A 23877-nucleotide genomic window follows, 5' to 3' on the forward strand; every position below is an offset into this window, starting at 1 on the left:
TGAAGACAGGCCGATTTTCTTTAAAAACTTCTATTTTGCTAGATTTAATATACGTTTATACAAATGTATTGTTTTGCGATGAATGGAACAATCCAATATAATTATTATATATTTTATTACAAGTCGTCGTCACTCGCGCTTAAATTCAATTTCTATTTTTGGCCAGGCCAAATGTTCAGTAGTGTATAAATCTTATTGATCATGATTGGTTATCTAGGAACCTAACCTGCTGTAGGTTCTAGCGTAGCACTCGCGAATATTGATATTATTGTTACTGGTTCTATATCCTTGAATTTAACAATAAATGGTAATAGGCTAGCATAATCAAATTTTGTGGCGTTTGCGCGTATCACATGATTCGTGGCAAATTCCATGTCTAGTTTTTAATTTGATGATGTCTATATGTATAATTTACTTCAAATTAGTTAACATTGTTCTTAGACTTCGATACAATCGTATTACTTCTTAAAACTTGTAATTATTACATACTGATAACAAAATACACATTACATTTAAATATTTTGTTCTTTTAGGTACATTAAGATGTCAAGTCCAAACATTAACAACCTGATAATTGTGGGTGGCATATTAGCATACTCATGTGTGTTTTTATTAGGCCTTGATAAAGCGTTTCTTAGCACCAACGAATTTCGAGTAGTTTGTGTTGTAAGTATTTTTTGCGGAGTCCGCTTTCTTAGTGGTGTACAGTACAGTAGGACTAGCGTGTATCACCCACTAACGTAACAATCAACCACTAATGTAACATTAACCACTAACTTAACAAAAATCAACCACTAATGTAACATTAACTACTAACGTAACACAAAGTAACCACTAATGTAACATTCACTAACGTAACAACAGTTTAACCACAAATGTAACTAACGTAGCAAAATGTAACCACTAAGGTAACAACAGGAGAAAATGTTAAGAAATCTTAGACTATTTTTTGTTTTGAAAGTTGGAAATCTAGGAATTGATTGTTCGGTCAGCTCTCTTTAGCTGGATAAATAATGGTGTTACATTTACATTTAATGGTTACTAATAATGTTTTACTTGTACCAAACCCCAGAATCACTACCTCCCATTGGTAAGAGTGACCATTGTATGGTATTGGTCAAGCCTTTAAATAACAAACATCTAAATTACCATATTATTAAACCTATTCAACCAGATTCCAACCTGAATCAGTGAGGTAGATGGATGCAATCTCAGACATGGTCCGACGTATTTGATGCCCATGATACACAAACCAAAATGGACATCTTTTATAATGCAATTGATTTCGCTGTAAACAAATTCTTCCCTATTAAAACAATTAAACTTCACAATATAAGTGGATGAAGAACAAAATTAAAGAACTAAATGATGTTCCTACATACTCACCAAGTCCGGTTCCACCTCCTCAGTTTCACCCATGGGACATCTTTGAGGATTTGAAAAGAGTGTCTGTTGCTAATGCAGCCGGTTCGGATTGCATCACCCAAAAGGTACTTTAAGAATGTGCCTATGAGTTTAGCCTTCCTGTTACACATATTATTAATTCCTCTCTGGCACAAAGCAAAGTTCCTTTGCAATGAAAATTGGCAAATGTGATTCCCCTTCCCAAATAGACACCATCTTCTTTTGACAAATTAAGACCGATATCTCTGACGTCTACATTAGCCAAAACCAAAAAGGGATTTCCACGACTCACTGCCTGATAGATATTTATAACTTCTTAATGTCAAGTTGTGAGAGGATCAATATGTACTCTGGTTCTTACCCGACTTTACCAAAGCATTTGGCTTGATCGACCGTCGAATTGCTTTTAATAGCTTATCAAACTTGTAGTTATCTCCATCTATCTTGCTGTGGGTCGTCGATTTTCTTTCAAACCGTGAAACAAAAGTGCAAATATAAAAATTGCTTTTCGGAACGGAAAGTGCTAACTGGAGGTGTTCCTCAAGGAACCATCTTGCCCCGATTATTTTCCTTCGCATTATTATTTCTGCCCTTAATATGATGAACCTGTTGTTATTGTATTTAACTACTGTGGAATAGCTTTGCGTCAGGGAGTAATTGGTCATATGTTTTGCCCTACTCCGACGTAATTTGTACTTTAAATTAAGTACATTGACAACAACCCTGTTGGTGCAGTACCCGCTGATTACTTGGGCTCTAATCTAACCACTAGCCATCAGCGCAAGCTCGGTGGTCTGGAATTATGAACGCCAAGCTAGTGATCTAAAGGTTCGAGTCCCACCCGAAATCTTTTCGCAAGTATTCTCAATGTACTTAGTATAAAGTACAAATTACGTCAGAGTAGGGCAGCTGGTTACTCGATTGCAGAGTTATTGCAATAGACCACGATGTCAAATCGAGGAATGGCTCACTCTCCAATAAAGCATTACAATACAAATAAGAAAATCTTAGTTACTTTTATTTTCAGGCAAGAGCTTGGTTCCTTTGTGTGTCTTTTACATTGGCGTTTGGTGCAATGTTTTGTAAAACATGGCGTGTTTACAGGATCTTTACTAATGTTAAAATGAAAAAAAAGGTTTGTGATTTGTTTTATAACACTGTCTACATAAAATCAATTATTACGATTTAGTAATGTGATGTAAAAAATAGTAATGAATGTTTATTAGAGTTGAATAGAAAGAATATTTCCTGAGTTGACTGTTCTCTTCAAGGAATACAAAACATTTATTTAATAACACACCACCTATTTTTTGTAATTGTTTAATTCTCAATTATTTCTCCAATTCCATCTTAAAGTCGGAGATCTGTTAGGCCATTCAAATGTGCGGCAATCTGATTTGATATAAATCGCACATTATTTACCAACCTGTCACTTGCATACCACGAATTATAAATAATATCGTCACATTGCATGACTATAATGGGAAGGAACTTTAAATGACAAACAAGTTACACTTACAATAAGAAAGAAATAACAATTGATTTTCTGCATTTGAAACATCGTAGTAATAACCACGTATAATGCCTAGATACATTCAAATACAAAAAACTCAGCAATGTTTCTAAATACAAATGTATACTATTTATTATATAAATATTTACTCTTATTATTATTAAATTATTTGTTAATGTTTATCTGGTATTAGGAATTAAAATGATTAGTTTGTCACGCTCAAACTCTATAGCTGTTTTGACTATCCTGTTAACTTTTTCTCTTACATAGGCCTATGCTTATTTTATATCAGTAAGCTTAGACTACTTCTACTAAAATCATATTTTCTGTCGTATAATGATAAGCTATTAATTACAGGTAATAAAAGATGGACATCTCATTATCATGGTTGCTGTAATGCTCGTAATTGACGCGATAGTTTTGATTACGTGGCAACTTTTTGATCCAATGCATGTTGCGAAACAGTACCTTGAACCAAAGGTAATTTAACAGCTAATATCAAATGTAGTATTTCAATATTTCAAGATGCTAGTCAACTTTATTGAAAATTGAAAATAATTGTTGAGTATATTTGTCCCTTAATAGAATCAATAAATTATAAAATGTGATAAATATTTAAATAAATTAAATAATTAGTTCCTATCTTTTAAAGTTTTGATTAAATAAAATTACATGCCGTGTACAGTGAATCTGAAACGGTTTGTGGATATGTTTTGCTTTTTTTTCCTGATCTGCTAATAATAATGTCTGAATGTAATGGGTGGGATGAGTCATTATTGAGTTAAATAAGTTTTAGTTTCTTCTATTTCCACATTCTCTTATCAATTACAATATTTACATTAGTTTTATTTTCCCTCCTAAAGTCAACAATAACCTTTTAGTTTCTCTGGTATTTAGTTCAAGAAAATAATTTTTACACCATACTATGAATGATTCAACATATTCATTGAACAATGATGCGTTATTATTTGAAATTAAACCAATTAGGCAAGTGTCATCTTAATATTAAATTAGTTACTTGGATCACTATTACTGGTATTAGACCTAGCCATTTTTTATTCCAGTTTCTTTAATAATATTAATAATATTGCATGCATTCTAATTAGGTGGAAGAAGGTAGAGATGTACTTATTGAACCCATCGCCTACGCATGTGTCAGCAATTTTAAGAATGTTTGGCTCTCTATACTTTATGTATACAAAGGCGCTCTGATGGTAAGTAAACCAATATTTTAATTGAAGACCGGTGCACACTGAACAACCTACACGTGAAGCGACATGCGTCAAGCGTCAAATCGGTTTTTTTTTGACGCGACGAACGATTTCAGTGTATTTATCGAATGTATAGGCGTCAGTCGATTTTCAGCTTAAACGCGGTGATGATTCGGAGCTCGCAAAGGCTTTGCGAGTAACTTTTTCAAGCTTTGCGCGACTCGCTTCGATCTGACACGTGTCGCTTCGCGTGCAAATGTTCAGTGTGCCCCAATGATCGGTTCTGGGATCAGTACTTTTTAACCCGTATACAGGTTGGGGGATATCATCAATCACCACAAACTGCAATATGTCACATATGCAGATGATACACAAATATAATGTATCCATCCAACAGAACTCTATCACAGGAATCAAGAACTGCCTTAAATATTGATTGTACTGTTGTAGTTATTATAGCTGGGAAAAGAGCATCGCGCTACATTCTTTGAAAAGCCAAGCTGGCAGCGGGTCAAGAGAACTTGATTTGCAAGGTGAATCTGCTACAATTTTCTTTACCTCTTCAGTTGTCATGAGAGCCCAGGCACTTAGTGACTGATCATTGGTTATGACATGGTTAGAAAAAAATTTTCATCTTCTGTTGAGGTATCCAATTCCAGACGAATTGTAGTAATCTTGTCGTTGGAGTATTCGGCTCAGGAAGAATGCTGTTTATTTTGATCCGAGAAGTTGTTCCTGATCATGGAAAACAACTTATTCGATTCAGACTCAGCTACCATTATGTCTGTAGTATTTGGTCTTCGCTTGCTCAAGTGAATGATAGTAGTTGTCACAATGTGAAAGATTTGATGATTAACAACTGATCCAGATTTTTCTCCTTTCACAAGCTTCTCATTGTACCACTAGACGAAACATAATTGTGTGATTCTGAACAGGATTATCCTTGTCTAAGAGCATCTTCAGAGAATTGTTGTACTTTACAGGGGACACTGATGATAAGTCCAGCGTGCCATTTTGCATTCTTTTAACATCAGTTACGAATAGATCAACATTGATTCTTTTGAAATAGCGGCTGGTAATCACCCTCCGAACAGGAGAAGGACAGTGTGGCATAGATATACTACAGATGATCAGAGCATGGTCAGATTGAAGTCCATGTTGTTTCTCAATGATCGAGTCACAATACGGAAAGATTCACATCCAGTGCTAGTGGTTATGCTTTGCTTAACACATTCGAATGATGTGAAAGATTCATCACAAACACGTTTTCGTGAAAGAGACCCTCAAGAAATATTGTACAGCTGATCCCACCACCCCTCTTCTTACGAGTTAACTCAAAACCACTGAGTATTGTCGTTCCTGAAACCACCCGATCTGCTATATCACCCGTCAACCATGCTTCAGCAGTCAACGCACATATATCCAAGGTATGATCCATCACCAAGTCTGTTTGGCAAGGACCTTGCGTTCCATAGTCCAATATTTAGGTGTTTAGTGTTTTTGTTTAAGCCAGACTTAGCCCCTTAGTTGGCGGACAGATCGAGTTGTTGTAGATGTATTGTCATATTTGTGTGCACGTAAACTGCTTCAAGGGGGAAGCAAACCTCGACCATACCAAGGGTCACTTCTGGCCCGCAAATTATTGGTTGACCCCTTAGTTTCATCGCTAGTTACGCCACTGACCATATTATAGTATTTTTTTGTGCAATAAAAGTTAATTATTATAATTTAGTAGGCCTAGAAAAATAAGAGCTAGATCCTGTAGGCACCTTGATACCGTCTGTTTTTGGCATGACACATTGATATAAAACACAAAATACGATTAATCATTTAAACTTTATAAGTTAGTTGGGAAATATATATCAATATTACATAGCCTATGTAAATACGTGAACGTGATTAGTTGAAACTGCATCACATGACTACCGCTGCGAGGATCGTAAATCGTATATATCCTCGAGAACAATGATATTGACCGATTAATTTTCGCGTAATAATCGTGTTAAACATATAAATTCTCGAGTTCGATGATATTGACTGTGTAATTTTCGTGTGGCAACATCGCGTTTGCCGATAAATAAACAAAAGTCATCTACTGGATCTTGAACTCGGATGGAGTTGTGGAATTGTCACTCCATCGCAAGACAACGCTTCAACCGCTGCGCCACGGAGCTTGCTTGAAGAAATTAATCATCTAAACTATTTAAACTATGCATACATAGCGCCCTCATTTGTGATGAAACACCGTTTGTGATTGGTCAATACTCACGGTAGTAACTTAGTAACTAGTACGCGCTGAACATCCGGTGATTCGGCTCCTCGAAGAGAGAAGAAGACGAATTGTTTATTCGGCCTACCTGATTATAATATTATTATTAATAGGCTTATTGATGGAAATTCTTCTGTTAATTTAAACGACCTAGGCCTAAGTGAATATTTTATTGCCAAGGAATCATTAATTAGTAATTATCTGTATATTATTCTTCGCAAGGTAAGGTGTCTAGGCAGGCTTGTTTACATACAATACAAATACTATAGGAGGCCTAGCCTAGCTTCACCCAACCCAGCAGACTTGTTCTTGGCTATATAATATAACAGATATCGCCTTTTATATCGGTTAAATATAAGATTTTACATCCCCTCGGGAATGATATTATGTTCTCGGGGAATATATATTTCCCTCAGCTGGCGCTTCGGGAAATATATATTCCCTCGAACATAATATCATTCCCGAGGGGATGTCAAATCTTATATTTAACCTCTAAGCAGTCAATATCTGTATAAAAACTTCCAAAGTCATGTACTTGACCACTTGTCAATTGATCATAACAATAAGAAAAGTTGAATGTTATAAAACGTATGGTACCACTGTCGCAAGTGATTTAATTTGTTGTTCCATTGTACCGTATGAGGGGTCATTCATGCGTAGCGGCCTCTTATTGGATGATGGGTTAGTATATAAAGTGTGTGCGGGAACGGCTCGAGGTTGAAACAAGGAGTTAGGAGTAAGCTGAGTGTTGCATTACTTGATTGGGTGTGGCAAACTACTAGTGTTGTATGAATAAGAAGCTAAGCGGAGAAAATAAAGAAAACAAAAAAGTAAGAGAAATTTGATGCACACTTCAGCGATATTGTAGTCTTGTAATAAATAACTCCTTCACTTGACTAATGTTTCTTTTACGTCTGATAATTGAGTGGTAGCCTACAGGATTGAAGAACGGATTGACTAACTGAATTCATAACCAAAAGACTCGGGAAACCAGAACAGTAACGATATTGAAATTGAATGAGACGGAGAGGAAACACTTACTTACTAGTATCAGTAAATTGGAGACTGTTATAGAAAAGAAGGACGGTTGCAGAAATAATACGTTGAATTCTATTATGTACAACGCTTGTGGCTGAAATAGCCACCTGATTTGAACTTACATGGAATTCTTATCAACGTGTAAACTATTGTGATTATGAATATGGAATAGATACTAAGATTATGAATTAACAAAGATAATTATATATGTGAAAAAGAATAGTATAGTATATTTAGGAAATATTGTGACACAAATTATTGTAATTATAAATATGGAATAGATACTGAATTATGAATTACTAAAGATTATATAATTATGTGAAAAAGAATAGAATAGTATAGGAATTTAAGAAATATTGTGAAACAAGTTATTGTAATTATAAAATATGGAATAGATAGATGAATTATGAAGTAACAAATATTATATGTGTGAAAAGGAATAGAATAGTACACGAATTTAAGAAATATTGTGACACAAATTTGTAATTATCTTTCTGTACGATTAAATTGGCAAGGTTTCATGACAACCACCCCAACATTAATTAAATCTGCCACGAGTATTCTGTTAACGATTGCCAAAACACACGACGGGTCGTTTAAATTTGATTTTATAATTTGTTTCTCTTTTGGAGGTAATTCTCATGGTACGATTTTTATTTGACTACATAAACCACATGTGTGTAGTTCTGCGGTATGCCTACACATAGATCATTGTGTGCATTTTCCAGTTATTTACGCCAAAGCTTTATTACAGTATTCAAGAACCATCCAGTTAATAATAATTCTGTTAAGGAGTTATTTTGGCTATGTTTTGTACTACTATTAGTGTTAGTACTAATATTAGGCCTAACCCAACAATTGCCCCATAATCAATCTGTGAAAAGAATAAAAGAATATTGCCTATTACCAGAGTGGATTTATTGTAGCTTAAATACAATTCAAATATAAAGTATGTACAAATCCAGGCAACAGAAGACAAGCTAACTTAGCTGACATATGCAATCACATCCCAGCTCCCTACATATCTTCCCTCAAGAGCACCGCCTGTAATTTATGAGGGTCAGGTCTATCAATAGTTATGTAAACTATCTGTCACCAAGGCTACTCATGATATTGATATACCAACAATAATCATTAAAGAGTTTGCTCTTGAATTGACTTTACCGCTTACTGATATATTTAATTGCTGCCTGGAAAAGAGCGTTTTCCCAAAAATATGGAAAGAAGCTATTATCACAGCAGTCCCAAAATCTAAAAGTGCTAGATGACCAGATGAAATGCGACCAATATCTTTGACACCGCTATTTGCACGTATTCTAGAGAGATTAATTTGTGTCTCGATAGATTACGTCAGACTTTTCAAATCAACTCGATAGCCAACAATTCGGGAATGTTAAAGGAGTTTCCACTAACCACTATCTTATACAGTTGATCGATTTCCTTCATAAGGGTTTAGACAAACCCGGTCAAATGTACTGTATGTACTGTAAAGCATTTGACCACATAAACCACACTATTGTGGTAAAGAAGTTGATCACATGGAGTATTAGGCCCTCGCTCGTCTCCGTTGTATGCAGGAAAGGTGCCAGAGAGTGAGATCAATGGGAAACTTGTCTACATCTAAAACCATAACATGTTGTTAGATAGATCTGTAGATAGATTGACGTATGTCGATGACCTTACAATTGCGAGCATTACATCGGTAGTAAATCCTTCTCAAGCCAGTCCTTGCTGTCTAGTGTATATCCAATGATATGACACCTAAACCCACAAAGTGCAATACATTACGTGTTGGGTTCAGAATTACCGGAATTAATATAGATAATGCTTCCATTGAGGAAACTAGCAATAGTAAATTACTGGGAGTAACACTGCAAAGCAACCTGAAATGGGATATGACATTGTTGAGCGGGCTGCCAAAAGATTATACATGCTTTATATACTACGGAAAGTTGGTGTCCCGAGGAAGGATTTGATCTACACGTATCAAACCTATGTGAGACCTGTTATCGAGTACTGTTTCCAAGTCTGGCACTCCTCCACATCACAACATCAGTCTGAGCATCTTGAAGAGATCAGTGCGCATCATAAATGGAGGTTACGAATCATATACAGCAGCATGTAATACCCTTGGCATTCCCAAGCTAGAAGACAGAAGAGCTTCACTCGCGATCAAATTCGGTAAACAATATTTCTGACATCTGAAAGACATCGGCACTTCTTACCAGATTTCAACAATATTGACCATAAAATGAAGCTACGTAATGCTGGCAAATTAAATATCTCGAAATGCAGAACATCGCGCTACAAAGTACTGTTCCATATTTGATTACCAAGCTGAACGCCATAACTGATATGTAGGCTTAATGTATTTATAATTTTGAATTTAAATCATAAGCTAATTAAAAAATTCATACATTTTACGGATTTCGTTTAATAACCGATGATCAAAATTTTATATATATATTTTAATATAAATTGTATATTTTTTTTACTATAAATGATATTACCGATATTTTTATAAACTCATATTTATTTAATTCTTATATCTTTCTAATGTTAATGTAGTTTTGCCTGAATTTGTATATAAATAAATAATTGTTTAATCTTAACGAATAATAATAATAACCAATGATCAATATTTTACATATATTTGTTTTACTATAAAATTGTATATATTTTTTACTATAAATAATGATATAAATAGGCAGTATATTTTTATAAACTAATATTTATTGAATTCTTATATTTTTAATATCATTCTAATGTTAATGTAGTTTTGCCTGTACTCAAAAGATGTAGAATAGTAAAAAGTGGATTATTTGAATGTTTATATAAATAAATAATTGTTTTTCTTAACGAATAATAATAATTTAGTAAGTAACTATTTTAATTTCAATAATCATCCGTTATTTTATTTATAAATTTCTTTATTTTTTAATTCCTAATTAATTGCTCCCGTCATTTTTTCCCTGTTTGTCTTTGTTGTTTACTGTTTTGTAAATCACAGGTTTTCCCGCTGAGATTGTTGTTTTAATAGACTCTCTTCTTCTTCTAGGGGTTTGAGTATGCCCAGTCCGCATTTCCTTTTTTTGTTTAAGTACTAAAAACTTCCGTGTGATACAGTTTCCTCTGGAATATAACTGCCTAAAGGCGCGACGCGAAAAAAAAAATGTATAGTGAACGAATCCTTAGGCTAGAATACTAGTTAATGATAGCATTGCTTATTTTTACCAGACGTTTGGTTGTTTACTTGCATGGTCAACACGGCACGTCAGCATTCCTGCATTAAATGACAGTAAATATATTGGTATGTGTGTGTACAACGTAATGCTTCTGTGTGTATGTGGAGCCGCCCTCATGTTTATGATAGAAGACAGCCCTAATGCTGCGTTCGGAATCATCTCTGCTTTCATTATCTTTTGCTCTTCTCTTACATTAGGACTAGTTTTCGTTCCTAAGGTAAATATAACATTAATTTAATAATAATTATCGTTTACAATTAAATAATAAAAAATTGTTCATTTATTTATTACGTGATTTTCTTGTATAAAAAATGTCAAATATTGTATTTATATTACGTATTGTTGTGTGGCAATTTTCTCAAAAATTTCAATCTCAATAAACCAGCGAGATGTCATGAACAATATTCTATGAATTTCCACTCAACTTTATCAAAAGCATTTTTAAAGTCAATGAGAAGGAGAATATTCTGTAGATTCTTTTTCCTCTGCTCGATCTATTATATCAAATACTGTATATACCTATATACCCTTTTTTTAACAGTTTGATCGGAGTGAATTATTTCCGGCAATTTCGATTTTACTCTCATTGCGGCTGTTTTTGTAAATATTTTTTTATCAACATTCAGTAGACTTATTGGTTTCCAGTTTTCAAGGTACAATGTACAACAGTCTTTTCCTTGTTTAGATATAAGTGTTTGTTTTGATTAAAAGTGAACATTAAAGTGAAATAATTATATTTACTCTAATGAAACATTTTACAACAAAAAATAACCGGAATACGACATTTGAACCAAAAAACCGCTAAAGCTAGTGAGTTTTTTTTATATTTATTTATTTATTTTATTTTCAAAATATTTCCAAAGACAAAAAAACAACACAAAAGCATCACAAATCACTTAAATAATAACAATTGTTATAAGCAAGCAAAAATAACGATGCAAATAATTAAAAAAAACAACAAAATCACGCAATATATCTCAAAATCGAATTCATTACTTTTGATTGCAATCGTAAATGTAAAAATATTTCACACAAAAGCTTCTTTTTAAATTCTGATTCCTTGTATTTAATACTCTGGTATTCCATTGTAATAAAATGAAAATGAAGATTTCTCAAAAAGTGATCTAAATTTAAGAGTAAAACAAAAGAGTATGGTCTTCTGAAGTGAAGATCAATGATTTAATAATTAATATGCTTAATTTCAATAATATATCAGTATTATTATTAACTTCATATCCCAAAATAATGGTTTTATAAATAATAAATTTAAATAGGAGCAAGGATTTGTTTCAACAATATTCATTAAACAATTTGTCAGTATTATATAGATCACTTACTAATATACTACCATTCTTTAAAAACATATCATCACAAACCGTTCTACCACGTACCTATTTTGACAACATTATTATTCCATACAATTTGTGAATGTACGTCTATCTTTTCTGGTTTGGTCAAATCTATATAAGTATTAATTATATCGTTATAAAATTGTGGAACAATTTGCCATGACCTTACAAATGTGTTGTCAATTAAATAAAACATCACTACCCCAGCAAAGTTTTCTGAATAAAAACGTTGTACCCATTTAATACAAGATTTAACATCAATCATGTTGCGGCCTCCATCCTCAGTTGTACCAATAATTGTGTTTGTTACCATACCCTTTCCTCCTCTCCATAAACAATTATAACAAATAGACTCTACTTCCTTTATAACATTATCTGGGACCGAAATACATGATGCAAGATGGATAAAATTAGAAATGCCATAGCATTTAATTAATACAATTTTTCCGGCATTAGGTAAGATTTCTGGATTTCCATAGATTTAGCTTTGAACTAATTTAATTTCGATATTTCCTACATTTATTCCTTTTATTCTGTTGTCATTTCTAATTTTACACGAAAGAACTTTAATGCTAATAAAAAAAAAGGTACGGACTTAAAGGGTCTCCTTGTGGCACCTCTCGATTTACACTAAGGCTTGAGAGTTGATTTTTTCAAAAACCTGCTCAGAATGTTCATATAATGTTTACTCTAATGAAACATTTTATTTCATCCATTGTCTACAGGTAAGTTACTATCAGAACATGTGTTGAGCTTAGCATCATAGTAAAAATTAAATAAAATGTATTATTAATAATTTAAACAAATTATAAATACATGATGATGAAAAAGAAAGATCCTCAGCAGGAATTGAACCAGGGATCTCAACTGTGAAAGGCTGGATACATAACCATTACACCAAACTCGCAATAATTATGTTCTATAGGGAATCCCTGTTTTCGAGATCAGAACTTCTTAATAATTGTTTCTATAGTGGGGTTCTCTTTTTGAGAAATCTCGCTAAAACTTCAATCGTCAATATTGTTTTTTGTGTCTGATTTTTTTACGAATATGAAGTTTAAATAAGCATCTAATTTTTAGTAGATGTAGTAGACACAATATATTTAACAGTTTTTTTAAGTTTTTCATTTTTTTCCCGTGAATTTAAATTATGCTTACCGTTAACCTTCATGTTGACATTAAATTCATAAACCAGATGATGTTTGTAGTAGGCCTACTCACTTTATTGTTATTTTCCCCCAAAAAAGTGCCTTTTATACATGCTCTTTAATTCCGAGATTGATTAATTTATATTGAAAGTGGGAAGAGTTTTGGATTAAAGCAATTAATAAAGTTATCAATAAGTGTACAGATTATGAATGGTACTGTTTTGGTACTCACTGGTATCTGTTACTAAAAATTTGAGGAAGCCAATTGGCCAATCAAAAAGATTGATCGTTTTGTATTAGAGGTAACCCTTTGGTCTGGCAGAGCTCAGCGCCATGTGTCAAAATTACCTTTAATAACCTATATTTACATTTAATATTAATATATGTAACCGAATCTTTTGCAATTATATTTTTTTTTTAGATCTTTGAATTACAGAAAAATCCCAATGCAAATGACCGAGTAAGGGCTGTAATACGATCTGAACGTACACCACTCCATTCGGTAAATGATAATGGGAAAAAAATAGAAAAGCTTACCTCTGAAAACAACTCAGCAGAAAAAAGATTACAACAGGTATGATAATTAGAAATGTAGTCCTGGGGTTTTGATGTGATGTGCATGGCCCTCATATTATGCTAGGTGTAATAAACTGAGATCCCGACTAAACTAAACAGACAGCGTATTTGATGTGTATAACACTCGGTCCCGGATTTGTAGGGTGGGGGTTTACTTGTATACAATTCAAACAGTGGTGCAGCAGCCAATTAGAGACTACCTGTTTGACTGAAAAATACTATACCAAGAAGACAGGAAAAGGTCACGCCCACCAGAGAGGACGTAACATGCGTACTTGTTCCCGGAAAATTGTAATGTATACTGCACTGATTCCAATTAATTTCTCATTGTCACTACGACGCGTCGTACATCAGCCACAATTTCGTATTACGAAGAACTAAGTCCATTTTTTTTCATACTATCAAATCGCATCAAACATGTAAAAATCAAATCCGTCATATCTTCTCCGAAAACTGTTCTTATGGGTATACCACAAGGTTCTATCACTGGCCCATTACTTTTCACTATTTTTATTAAAGATGTATTGTCCCTTGAAACACACAAAAATTAAAGTCAAAATATACTAAATTTAAATTGGCCATATCAAAGTTATATTAAAGTTATTCACTTTAAGTCGAAAATTCGAGCCAAAAACAACAATTTTACGTAATTAACAGCTAAATTAATTTGATTACATTTCGTCTGGAAAATAGTCGCGATTAAAAGTAAACAAAGATTTTAAACCATGAGTACGCATTATGCATGATGCTAATTAGGATTGTTTACAACTCGTCACGGTTGAGAAGGTGTTTTCACACAGATCGCGAGAAAGTTTTATGATTATGCATACAGAGTAGCCAAATAAGCGCATTGCATTATAAGATATGTTTTGATCGAAAACTTTGTCTGGAAGTCAAAGTTATTTTTTGAACCAAAAAACGTCTGTATTTCAGTTAAATGATTTTTTTTCCGACTAATTTTTGGTGAAAGTTAATAACTATTATGATACTTCAAAATGACCCACTTTTTTTCGAAATCTTTTTATTTTTATTTTTTTGGAATTTGACAAAGGGACAATACATCTTCCTAACATTATCAAACACCCAAACATTGACGACACAACCATAACGCAAAAAGTTCATTTCACAGTCGATATTTGTTCTTTATATCTTACGTGATAAATTGCTTTCATTTCCATGAACTATAAATGTAAATATAATAATATTGTTGTATTATTCCAGTGTGAAGTGGAGATTGAACGACTTGAACAGAAAGTCTCAGCCTTAGAGATTGACGTAATCCCTCAAAGGGATAATAAGAACCAGTTACCTTATCAGCATAAAAATGTCAAATCAGAATATTCTGGTAAGTAAACATACACAGCTTAAAAGAAACTCGAATGGTGGGCAAAATAACAATTGTGAATATGCAATACCAGAATAATTGTTTTAATAATATTTCAATTTATTAATTCCTTGTCCCTCTATCCTAGTCTTTCAGATTTGTATACTATATGATATATGTTTGCATAATATCATTCGGTTTATTTAATCTCGCCTCAATTACATGTATGATACGCTGTTTTCAATAAACAAGGCCAACAGCCATAAGTCGCGTGCTAAAACGCATAGTGATACCGGACCGACAGACAGACCGACAGACCGACATAGTGAACTATAGAGTCGCGTCCACGCGACTAAAAATATGGATATTGTAAGATTTTATATCAAAAAAAGTTTCTTTTACTTTTTACATCAGAAAAACCTTGGAAATACTTGTAGTTTTGATTCCAACTAAAAAAATCCTGAAATGAAATTGAAATGAATAACTGATTTTATGTAAAATAAATTGCTAAAAAACGTAATTATATTTAATTATTTTAACCAAAAATGGCGTAGTTAATAATAGAATTGTCGACTAAGGCCGCACATTGTTTTACTTCTTTCGTGGCAACAAAACGATCATTTTCAACGATGTTTTAGACCCTATATTTCGAAAACTACAAGTCAGATTTTCGTAATTCTTTCTTTATTGTAATATTAATACAAAATACTAACAGATAATGTTTAATTTGGTTTAATTTTGCATCGTTATCCCTATAAGACAACATGACTATTATGCAATCCTAGAACATATATTGATCAGGTGTATGTAGGCCTACAGGTAATGACACTAATTTTGTCGGCAAATTGGCAATTCCCGGCCAATCCTGGATACGCCACTGCTTATTCGTATTTGGAAAATGTTTCTCTTAAACTTGTAAACAAGACAGAACTTGACCAGAATGTCAACCTTCAAATGTGAAGAAGGTTTTCGATGACATCAGAGTTGCACAATGTAACGAACGCGCGATTTTATCAATTGTTATGATTGATGAAACTTTACAGTAGTAGGCTTCATATTATGATCAACTTTTAGGACCATGTGCGCGATAAATTAAGCGCGTACGGTCGCTTAAAATTTGAAAATTAAAGCGCAAAATCAATTTGTAAACAATTTATCGCAACTCAGGTCATTTTTAGCGTTTCAACGTTTTTTTGCGTTACGCACAAAGCCAGTAAATAGCGCAGAAATTGATTTTTTTTCTTCATACTTATTGAGTTCCAATATTCCACCAGTGGTGATAATTGTTATTACAACACAACCTGGTTTATTTATCGGTTAGTTTGTTTGTTTGCTTTTCATTTATGAAATAAAACCACATCACAATCTATATGCAATAGTCATATCAAGACCATTATACTTCAGAGTTGGGAAATCAGTTTACGATTTTGACCAATTAGAAAAGATCACGAAACCATTAAAAAGAACTAAACTCGGAACTAATTATGTTATACTGATGGTTTTTTTATAGACAAGTTAACATCACTGGCAACAACACATTCGGAAAAAGTATCTCCATTGCCTATCACTGTATGTGTTGAAGAACCTACGATTTGCAGCATATCTGATCATGGGTAAGGAAATACTGTATATTATTGGTCCAACAAAATTATAAATTTGTTACGACGGCGACAATTACAAATAATAAAAAATTCTTTCCTCTTGTACAAAAATCAAGTTTTTGGACAGGTACTTCTCGAGAAAATGCAATTTCAGTTTACTTTAAGACTGTTCGCCGGCTTTTGAAAATTGTCTAGAAGGTCTGAAAAACTACTAAAAAGTAGTCCAGAATTGGGACCGTGGTCCGGATTTTCTCCAAAATTCAATGGAGTGGTTCTATCTCTATTTTTATTTTGGTAAAGATCTTGCAATAAATTTTTGAGTAATTCTGCTAACAAACAAAAAGACAGACAAACACACGCGATCGACTACATACCTTCTTGGCGAAGGTAAATATTATTATTCATTATTAATTTCCTTTATTTCATCAAGTAAACTATTATGAAGTTGACATAACTATTCATAACAATTTAACAAATAGCATGTATATGACCTTGTTTTATTTAACCTAATTTTTATTTGACTAAGCTCACATCGAACATTGTTTAATCCTAGTAACAAGTAATTAACCTTTCTCCTAAATTTATAAATGTGTTGTTGCCTTAAATTTTTGTAGGAATTCCAACGAATACCTAACAGCACAAAGCTACATAATGGCAGTAGGCTTACACTCTAATGATAAGATTGTGGAAACACTTGGCAGAAGATGTATTACTAAGACTAACACAATTCAACTAGACTATTCTTTAAAGTCTGAAGAAGAAAGTACTAGTGAATGTGATGTTATGATTTCAAAAAAGAATGAGATTAACACATTAAGTAAGGGAGTGTTATATCGATCTGATATAGCAATTCACAGTTTACCGGTATCAGACAGCTTTATGGATCGCCTTCAGGAAACGGACATCTTAACAGACTCGGAAATAAGTTGCTCAAGTTTAATTAACAATGATGCATAATAAGCACGACCTCACTAGCCTGACGTTAATACCGTACCTCTAGACCGCCGAACTTGCGCTGATGCCTAGGGTTAGGGTTGATCCCAGGTTGCAGCGGGTAGTAGCTTTGCGTCAGGGATATAAGTTAATTGGTCAGATATAAAATGAAAATAATTTATCACGAAGAGCAAATATGAATTGAAATACCGGCGATTACGCGCACAAATTTCTATGTACACGTACGTGTGCTTACATGTATTGACTTTGATTGATATTTAACAAGCGGTTATGGATATTTCGATTATGAATTAACATGGCGCCTTGATGACGTCACGGTTAAGGGATCACGCTGAAAAGGGAAATATGCTATTATTTTGTATTTTTTTGGTATTTAAATTTGTCCTCAAACTGCAGAAATTCGGATTAGGCCCTCCACGGACCCACGGCAGCCAGCAGTGCAGCGCCTACAAGATCAGCACACCGGGAGACGATATCCTACTCTTTGCGAATAGTGTACCAAGTTCATTAACGTTCACTATGTATACAGGACCAACGGCTTTACGTCTCATCCGAAGGACGAGACAATGAGAGTAAAACATCTTGCCTAAGGATACATTTAATAATGTACTGATAGGCTCGAACCCATGCCTATCACATGCTAGTCCGATATTATCATCGGTACACACAAACCTGTACAGAAAGAAATAAATAATATTAAAGGTTTTGTACAATAACAATTTGTGATTTTATATATATAAATAATAATATATAATAATTGACATAGAAATCACTGTATAAAATGCGATGTTTAATTACCGCAGTTAAAATGTACAATATCTATATAAAATAGATAGATTTATATAACACCTAAATAATTTCCTGACATTTGATTGAATGATCGTGGGTCACATGGCTTGCAATAGTACACACACGGTCGTTCAATAATACTTTACGTACGGAAAAAAAAAATTCGGGGATGAAAAAAACAATTACGAATTTTACTGTGATTCTGAACAACAGCGCAGCTTAATTCAATAGCAAACATTGACACATTGAACTCTCGTTTCGCGACGGATATACACATAGGTCAAAAAAGCATTTAAATTAGCTTTTGATTCTTTTACATGATTTTGAATAATTAATGGCAACAACTCTAAAAGACGTGGAATCGTTGGAAAACACAAAATTAGCCTGGTTCCTGGTGAAGTTTCGTAATGGTATCGCTGCCTTAACTAGCCTAAACAACTAGGCCTAGACCTATAGGCGCTTTATTAGCATTAGGCCTAGGATTGTTTGGGAGTTCGTTTACATAATTAACACTACAGTAGGTGTGATTATAAAATTTAAATAAATGTAACATATAATATTTTATAAAAAACAAACATATATAATTGTTTTGCAATGTAAAGTATGTTACAAAAGTTCAATGTGAATCAATTGTAGGCCTATCTTTTATTGTGATTCAATTAATCTGATTCAAATGACAGAAATATATTTAGATGTTATATAAACAAATAATGAATGTTTTATATTCGTGTAATGGTACAAATAATGGCATTTGGTCAATGATGAAAGATTGTATTTCACCACATGTCATTATTTGTACAATTACACTCATCAACATCCATAGGCATAGAACATTCGACATAGAACATTAATTCTAAACCTAGCTTATGCTTGCGTGCGTACAATTGTGGTGAGGTGAGGTTCGAATCTCGGCTGGGCGACTTTTTCTCATTCTCACAGATTTCCTCATCTTATTGTTTCAATTAATACATTTTCAGTATATCACCGGGCGGTTTAGAATTAATGTTCTGTGTTTGTATATACACTTTCCGTACTGATTTAAGAAAAACATGTTTAATAATTGAATTAAGTTTAGTTAAGATAGTGTGTAGAGGTGTACATACTCGACTTGATACGGTATGATCAGAGTCTGGCAGCGGCTCAGGAAAAGTAATAGAAATCATAATAGCGCTATTCAAGATCTTGAAATGGGAGTTAATTATATAGAAGAAATTAAGGTAAGGTTGATAACAATCGAAACAAGATTACTCCAAAATTGAGTTCGTTATATCATTGTTTCAACACCATATATGAAAATACAGGAACGAGGGCAGCTATGCGTTTATTCCATGGTCGGTGCCAGCGTGCTAATAATTAAAACTAAAAATGGCGATAGTAGGCGTTTTTTGCTGATGATCTTGACTGAGTCAAGATCATCTGTGAAAAATAATATCATACAGCTGTCTGATCTTTATAACCTCTACTCTATGTCGTGCTGAGAATGCAGAGATTCTGAACACTATATATACGGTATATGGGCATGAGCTCGATATACTTGGATGCCTTTCGTTTTTTACTTCGTATCGCACGATAAATGTATTTTTAATTTACATGTAGGCCTACCGAAAATATTGTATTGTATGTTGTGATTATGTATATTCTTTATTCATCTGTTACACTAAATTATATATTGCTACAGTATTTAATCATATATGGAAATTATTATAAATTATGAACCATTAGGTATATTTGTATTTGAGCCCATTTGACTAACATTTAGAAAACTGTATCGACTGCAAAGAATCACTGTCATTGATAAAAATAAATAAATGTTGATTTGATTTAAGTTTAGAGCGAATGATTTTTGTATGTATTTCCGACTGTTGTGCTCTTTCGCTATTTCAAGTAAAAAACTAGTAGCCAGAATGCGCCCTTTCTTGTTGGGAGTAAAAATACGGAGTAAAAAATGTTATAGCGCCACCATCGCTAAGAGAAAAAAGCTAATGCGCACGCGTAAGCAAGGATTTTTCGTCTTAAGACATAATTTGCTGCCCTCTGTTGCGCATGAGCAAAAATATAAGCAAATATTGATAAATGCCAACCCAGGTGTTCTACTCTTGATCAATGCATATGAGATTCGAAATTGTAATTAATTATTTTTAAACACTCCAAAAATACCTCGCTATCCCTTCTTCATATGCATTCAAGAAGTATAACAAATAATAGGATTGTAATAGTTTTTTGTAACTACTGTGAGTAGCTTTGCGTCAGGTTGTTGAGTAATTGGTCAGATGTAAACTTAATCAACTTGAATAGGCCCGATATGATACTTTATCTAAATCATCACTTTTCGATTATTGGCTTAACTGATACCTGGTAAAACGATAACAAGCCTTGGCGATTATACTTTCACGCCAAAGAGAGGATAAACGGGAAAGGAGGTGGTGTCGGAATGTTTGTAAGGAATAATTTTGATAATTATAAGGTATGACTTAATGTTACATAGAAGTGTGTGATTCGTTTTTTTATTTAGATTATCCACAGAAATAATAAAAACATTATTATTCGTGTAATTTATAAGCCATCAAATTCAATTGAATTGTTTGCAAGTAATATGGAGAATATATTAATGAAGATAAATAACAAATGCAACTTATGGGGGACTTTAACATTGAATTGATAAAATCCCATACTCATGATCTTACAAATAATATTAATGTTCTTCTTTCCAACTATCTCTAAACCAACTAGAATCACAAGCAGTGCAACCTTAAATGATAATTATTTTACAAACTAAATTTGTTGACGACACCAAAATGTACAACCTTGTAAACAATTAAGAAGTTGTAAATAAAATTATGTGCATGCTCAGAGAATAGCAACTTCCATTTAACTTAAATGAATAATAACCTAAACAGAGAATTAGACCGGCAGCCAAGCGCATTTCGATCAAGCGAACAAGGTACCAATATCCGAGTACAGGAATATTTATTACGTAACACAATATATCAATATATGGACGTCTGCCGGGGTCCCCCTGCTGGGTGTGCCCCCTGGGGCACCAAATAAGGGTCAGAAAAATGGGCTAGATCATGTTTTGGAGATACCACATAAAAGCAACTTAGAATTAACAAACATACTCTACTAAGTATAAAAAGTGCATTGCCAGACAAATTATCCACTGTATTAGCCCCGCCAGACACGCCCAAAAGGGTCACTAAATTTGGGCTAGATCATGTTTTGGAGATACCAAATAAAATCAACTTAGAATTAACAAACATACTCTACTAAGTATAAAAAGTACATTGCCAGACAAATTATCCGCCGTATATGTCCCGCCAGACACCCCCAAAAGTTTCCCCCTGTTACACTGTAATATAATTGGGCCAAAATAAATATGGAAAGTACCACAAGAAACCAAGTTTAAATGAATAGGTACATTTACAGTACAGAATGACCCCTGCCAGACAAATTATCCACTGTATTAGCCCCGCCAGACACGCCCTAAGGGGTCCTAAATTTTGGCTAGATCATGTTTTGGAGATACCAAATAAAATCAACCTAGAATTAACAAACATACTCTACTAACTATAAAAAGTGCATTGCCAGACAAATTATCCGCCGTATATGTCCCGCCAGACACCCCCGAAAGTTTCCCCTGTTACACTGTAATATAATTGGGCAAAAATAAATATGGAAAGTACAACATAAAACTAAGTTTAAATGACTAGGTACATTTAACAGAGTACATAATGACCCTTGCCAGACAAATTATCCACTGTATTAGTCCCGCCAGACACGCCCTGGGGGTCACTAAATTTGGGCTAGATAATGTTTTGGAGATACCAAATAAAATCAACTTAGAATTAACAAACATACTCTACTAAGTATAAAAAGTGCATTGCCAGACAAATTATCCGCAGTATATGTCCTGCCAGACACCCCCAAAAGTTTCCCCCTGTTAACATCGTGATATAATTGGGCAAAAATAAATATAGAAAGTACCACATGAAACCAAGTTTAAATGACTAGGTACATTTAACAGAGTACAGAATGACCCCTGCCAGACAAATTATCCACTGTATTAGCCCCGCCAGACACGCCCTAAGGGGTCCTAAATTTGGGCTAGATCAGGTAACGGAGATACCAACAAACAAACACACTCTATTCAACACACTAGTATTTAGCCAAATTATTTGCATGATCTGCACAAGGCCTTCATAACAACCCCCTCCCTACATCCATAACAAAGGGGTCCCCAGATTTGGGATAGATCAAACATTGGATACAACATAAAATCATCTTAAAATTAACAAACAAAGTATAAAAAGTATTTTGCTCGACACATACCCACTGTATGACCTGTCATAGGCCTGTACAGTATTCACAAAATGTTTTCCCCGTGAACATTGCGATAAATTGGGCTAAAATACAGTACATGAACCATGTTTAAAATGAAATGATTACGGTAGGTACCTATACATTCACAAAGCAAGAAATAACGCAATGACTGTCAAATGTTAATATGCGTACGGTAAGGCCGGCCAGCGGCAGATCGTAGGATAATTATACATAATAAATCAAAATACATTCATTCAAGATTGGACTGGATTAAAAGTTTCTTTCATTATAAATAAAAGTAAATTATTTTGGAAATGGAGAGCCATAGATTTTACATGAGTGAGTAAAGTCGCTATTAAAATGTCTTCATGATTATTGATATTAATGTCAATTCTCTGTTTCACTTTCTGAATCATCATCCAAGCAATTTCGAAAGATGAATCGTCATCATCATCGTCATACTCAGCAGCAACATCTGGCTGGACACTCTGGACATTCACTGTAACATCTTCCTCTTCGTGAAAAAGAGAATCTGGCATTGCATGTCCAAAATACCAGTCAGGAATATAGCATCCGTTGCTTTCCTTCCATCCGTAATTGAGAGGATCCAAGCCATGTCCTGGATGTGCAGAGTCGGCATTTCCCCACAGAATGCTGATAAAATGTGCCCTTTGCAATTTGTTATGTAAGGTGTTCGCACAAGGCGGTAGAAGTGCACAGTCCACTTTCTTCACGTTGGACATTGGGTTCTCCCAAAAACAAATTAAGATAATATAGATGATGATAGTTGTGTTCAATTCATTTTAAATCTTGTTCATCACTGGTAATAATATTTTTAATTAATGCTACTTTGTGTTAATCATCCACAGACTTATAATGAAATACAGTATTGTAGTTTAGGTTGCTGTTATGGATTCATTATTTTCCTTTTTATGAAATGTGATGATATAGTACCTGATCCATTCTCCCCGTCATCTGACACAGTTTTATGAACCTGGCATCATTGACATCTTTGACATCACCCTTTAAGCCATACATGGAACAGACAAACTCTTCTGCTATTCTCTGGTCTGGTTCATCGCCAGAAGCCAGTCTACTGAAGAATTCAATCAATGTTCCTTCTGTGGACCACCAAA

General features: G+C 33.7%; 1 protein-coding gene across 1 annotated transcript in view; it reads left to right on the plus strand.

Moving 5' to 3' along the window:
• Positions 1-18634, plus strand: part of LOC144849182 (gamma-aminobutyric acid type B receptor subunit 2-like) — a 43337-nt gene extending 24703 nt beyond the window's left edge. Inside the window, exons 11-19 of the mRNA XM_078706216.1 lie at positions 534-666; positions 2432-2539; positions 3275-3397; positions 4024-4131; positions 10673-10897; positions 13599-13751; positions 14975-15098; positions 16588-16690; positions 17293-18634. Coding sequence (XP_078562342.1) covers positions 534-666; positions 2432-2539; positions 3275-3397; positions 4024-4131; positions 10673-10897; positions 13599-13751; positions 14975-15098; positions 16588-16690; positions 17293-17635 — 1420 coding nt within the window. The 3' untranslated portion in view covers positions 17636-18634. The remainder of the gene's footprint in view (positions 1-533; positions 667-2431; positions 2540-3274; positions 3398-4023; positions 4132-10672; positions 10898-13598; positions 13752-14974; positions 15099-16587; positions 16691-17292) is intronic.
• The last annotated feature ends 5243 nt before the right edge of the window (positions 18635-23877 follow it).

This window comes from Antedon bifida, chromosome 7 (genome assembly GCF_963402885.1).
Source record: "Antedon bifida chromosome 7, ecAntBifi1.1, whole genome shotgun sequence".
Lineage (NCBI taxonomy): Eukaryota > Metazoa > Echinodermata > Crinoidea > Comatulida > Antedonidae > Antedon > Antedon bifida.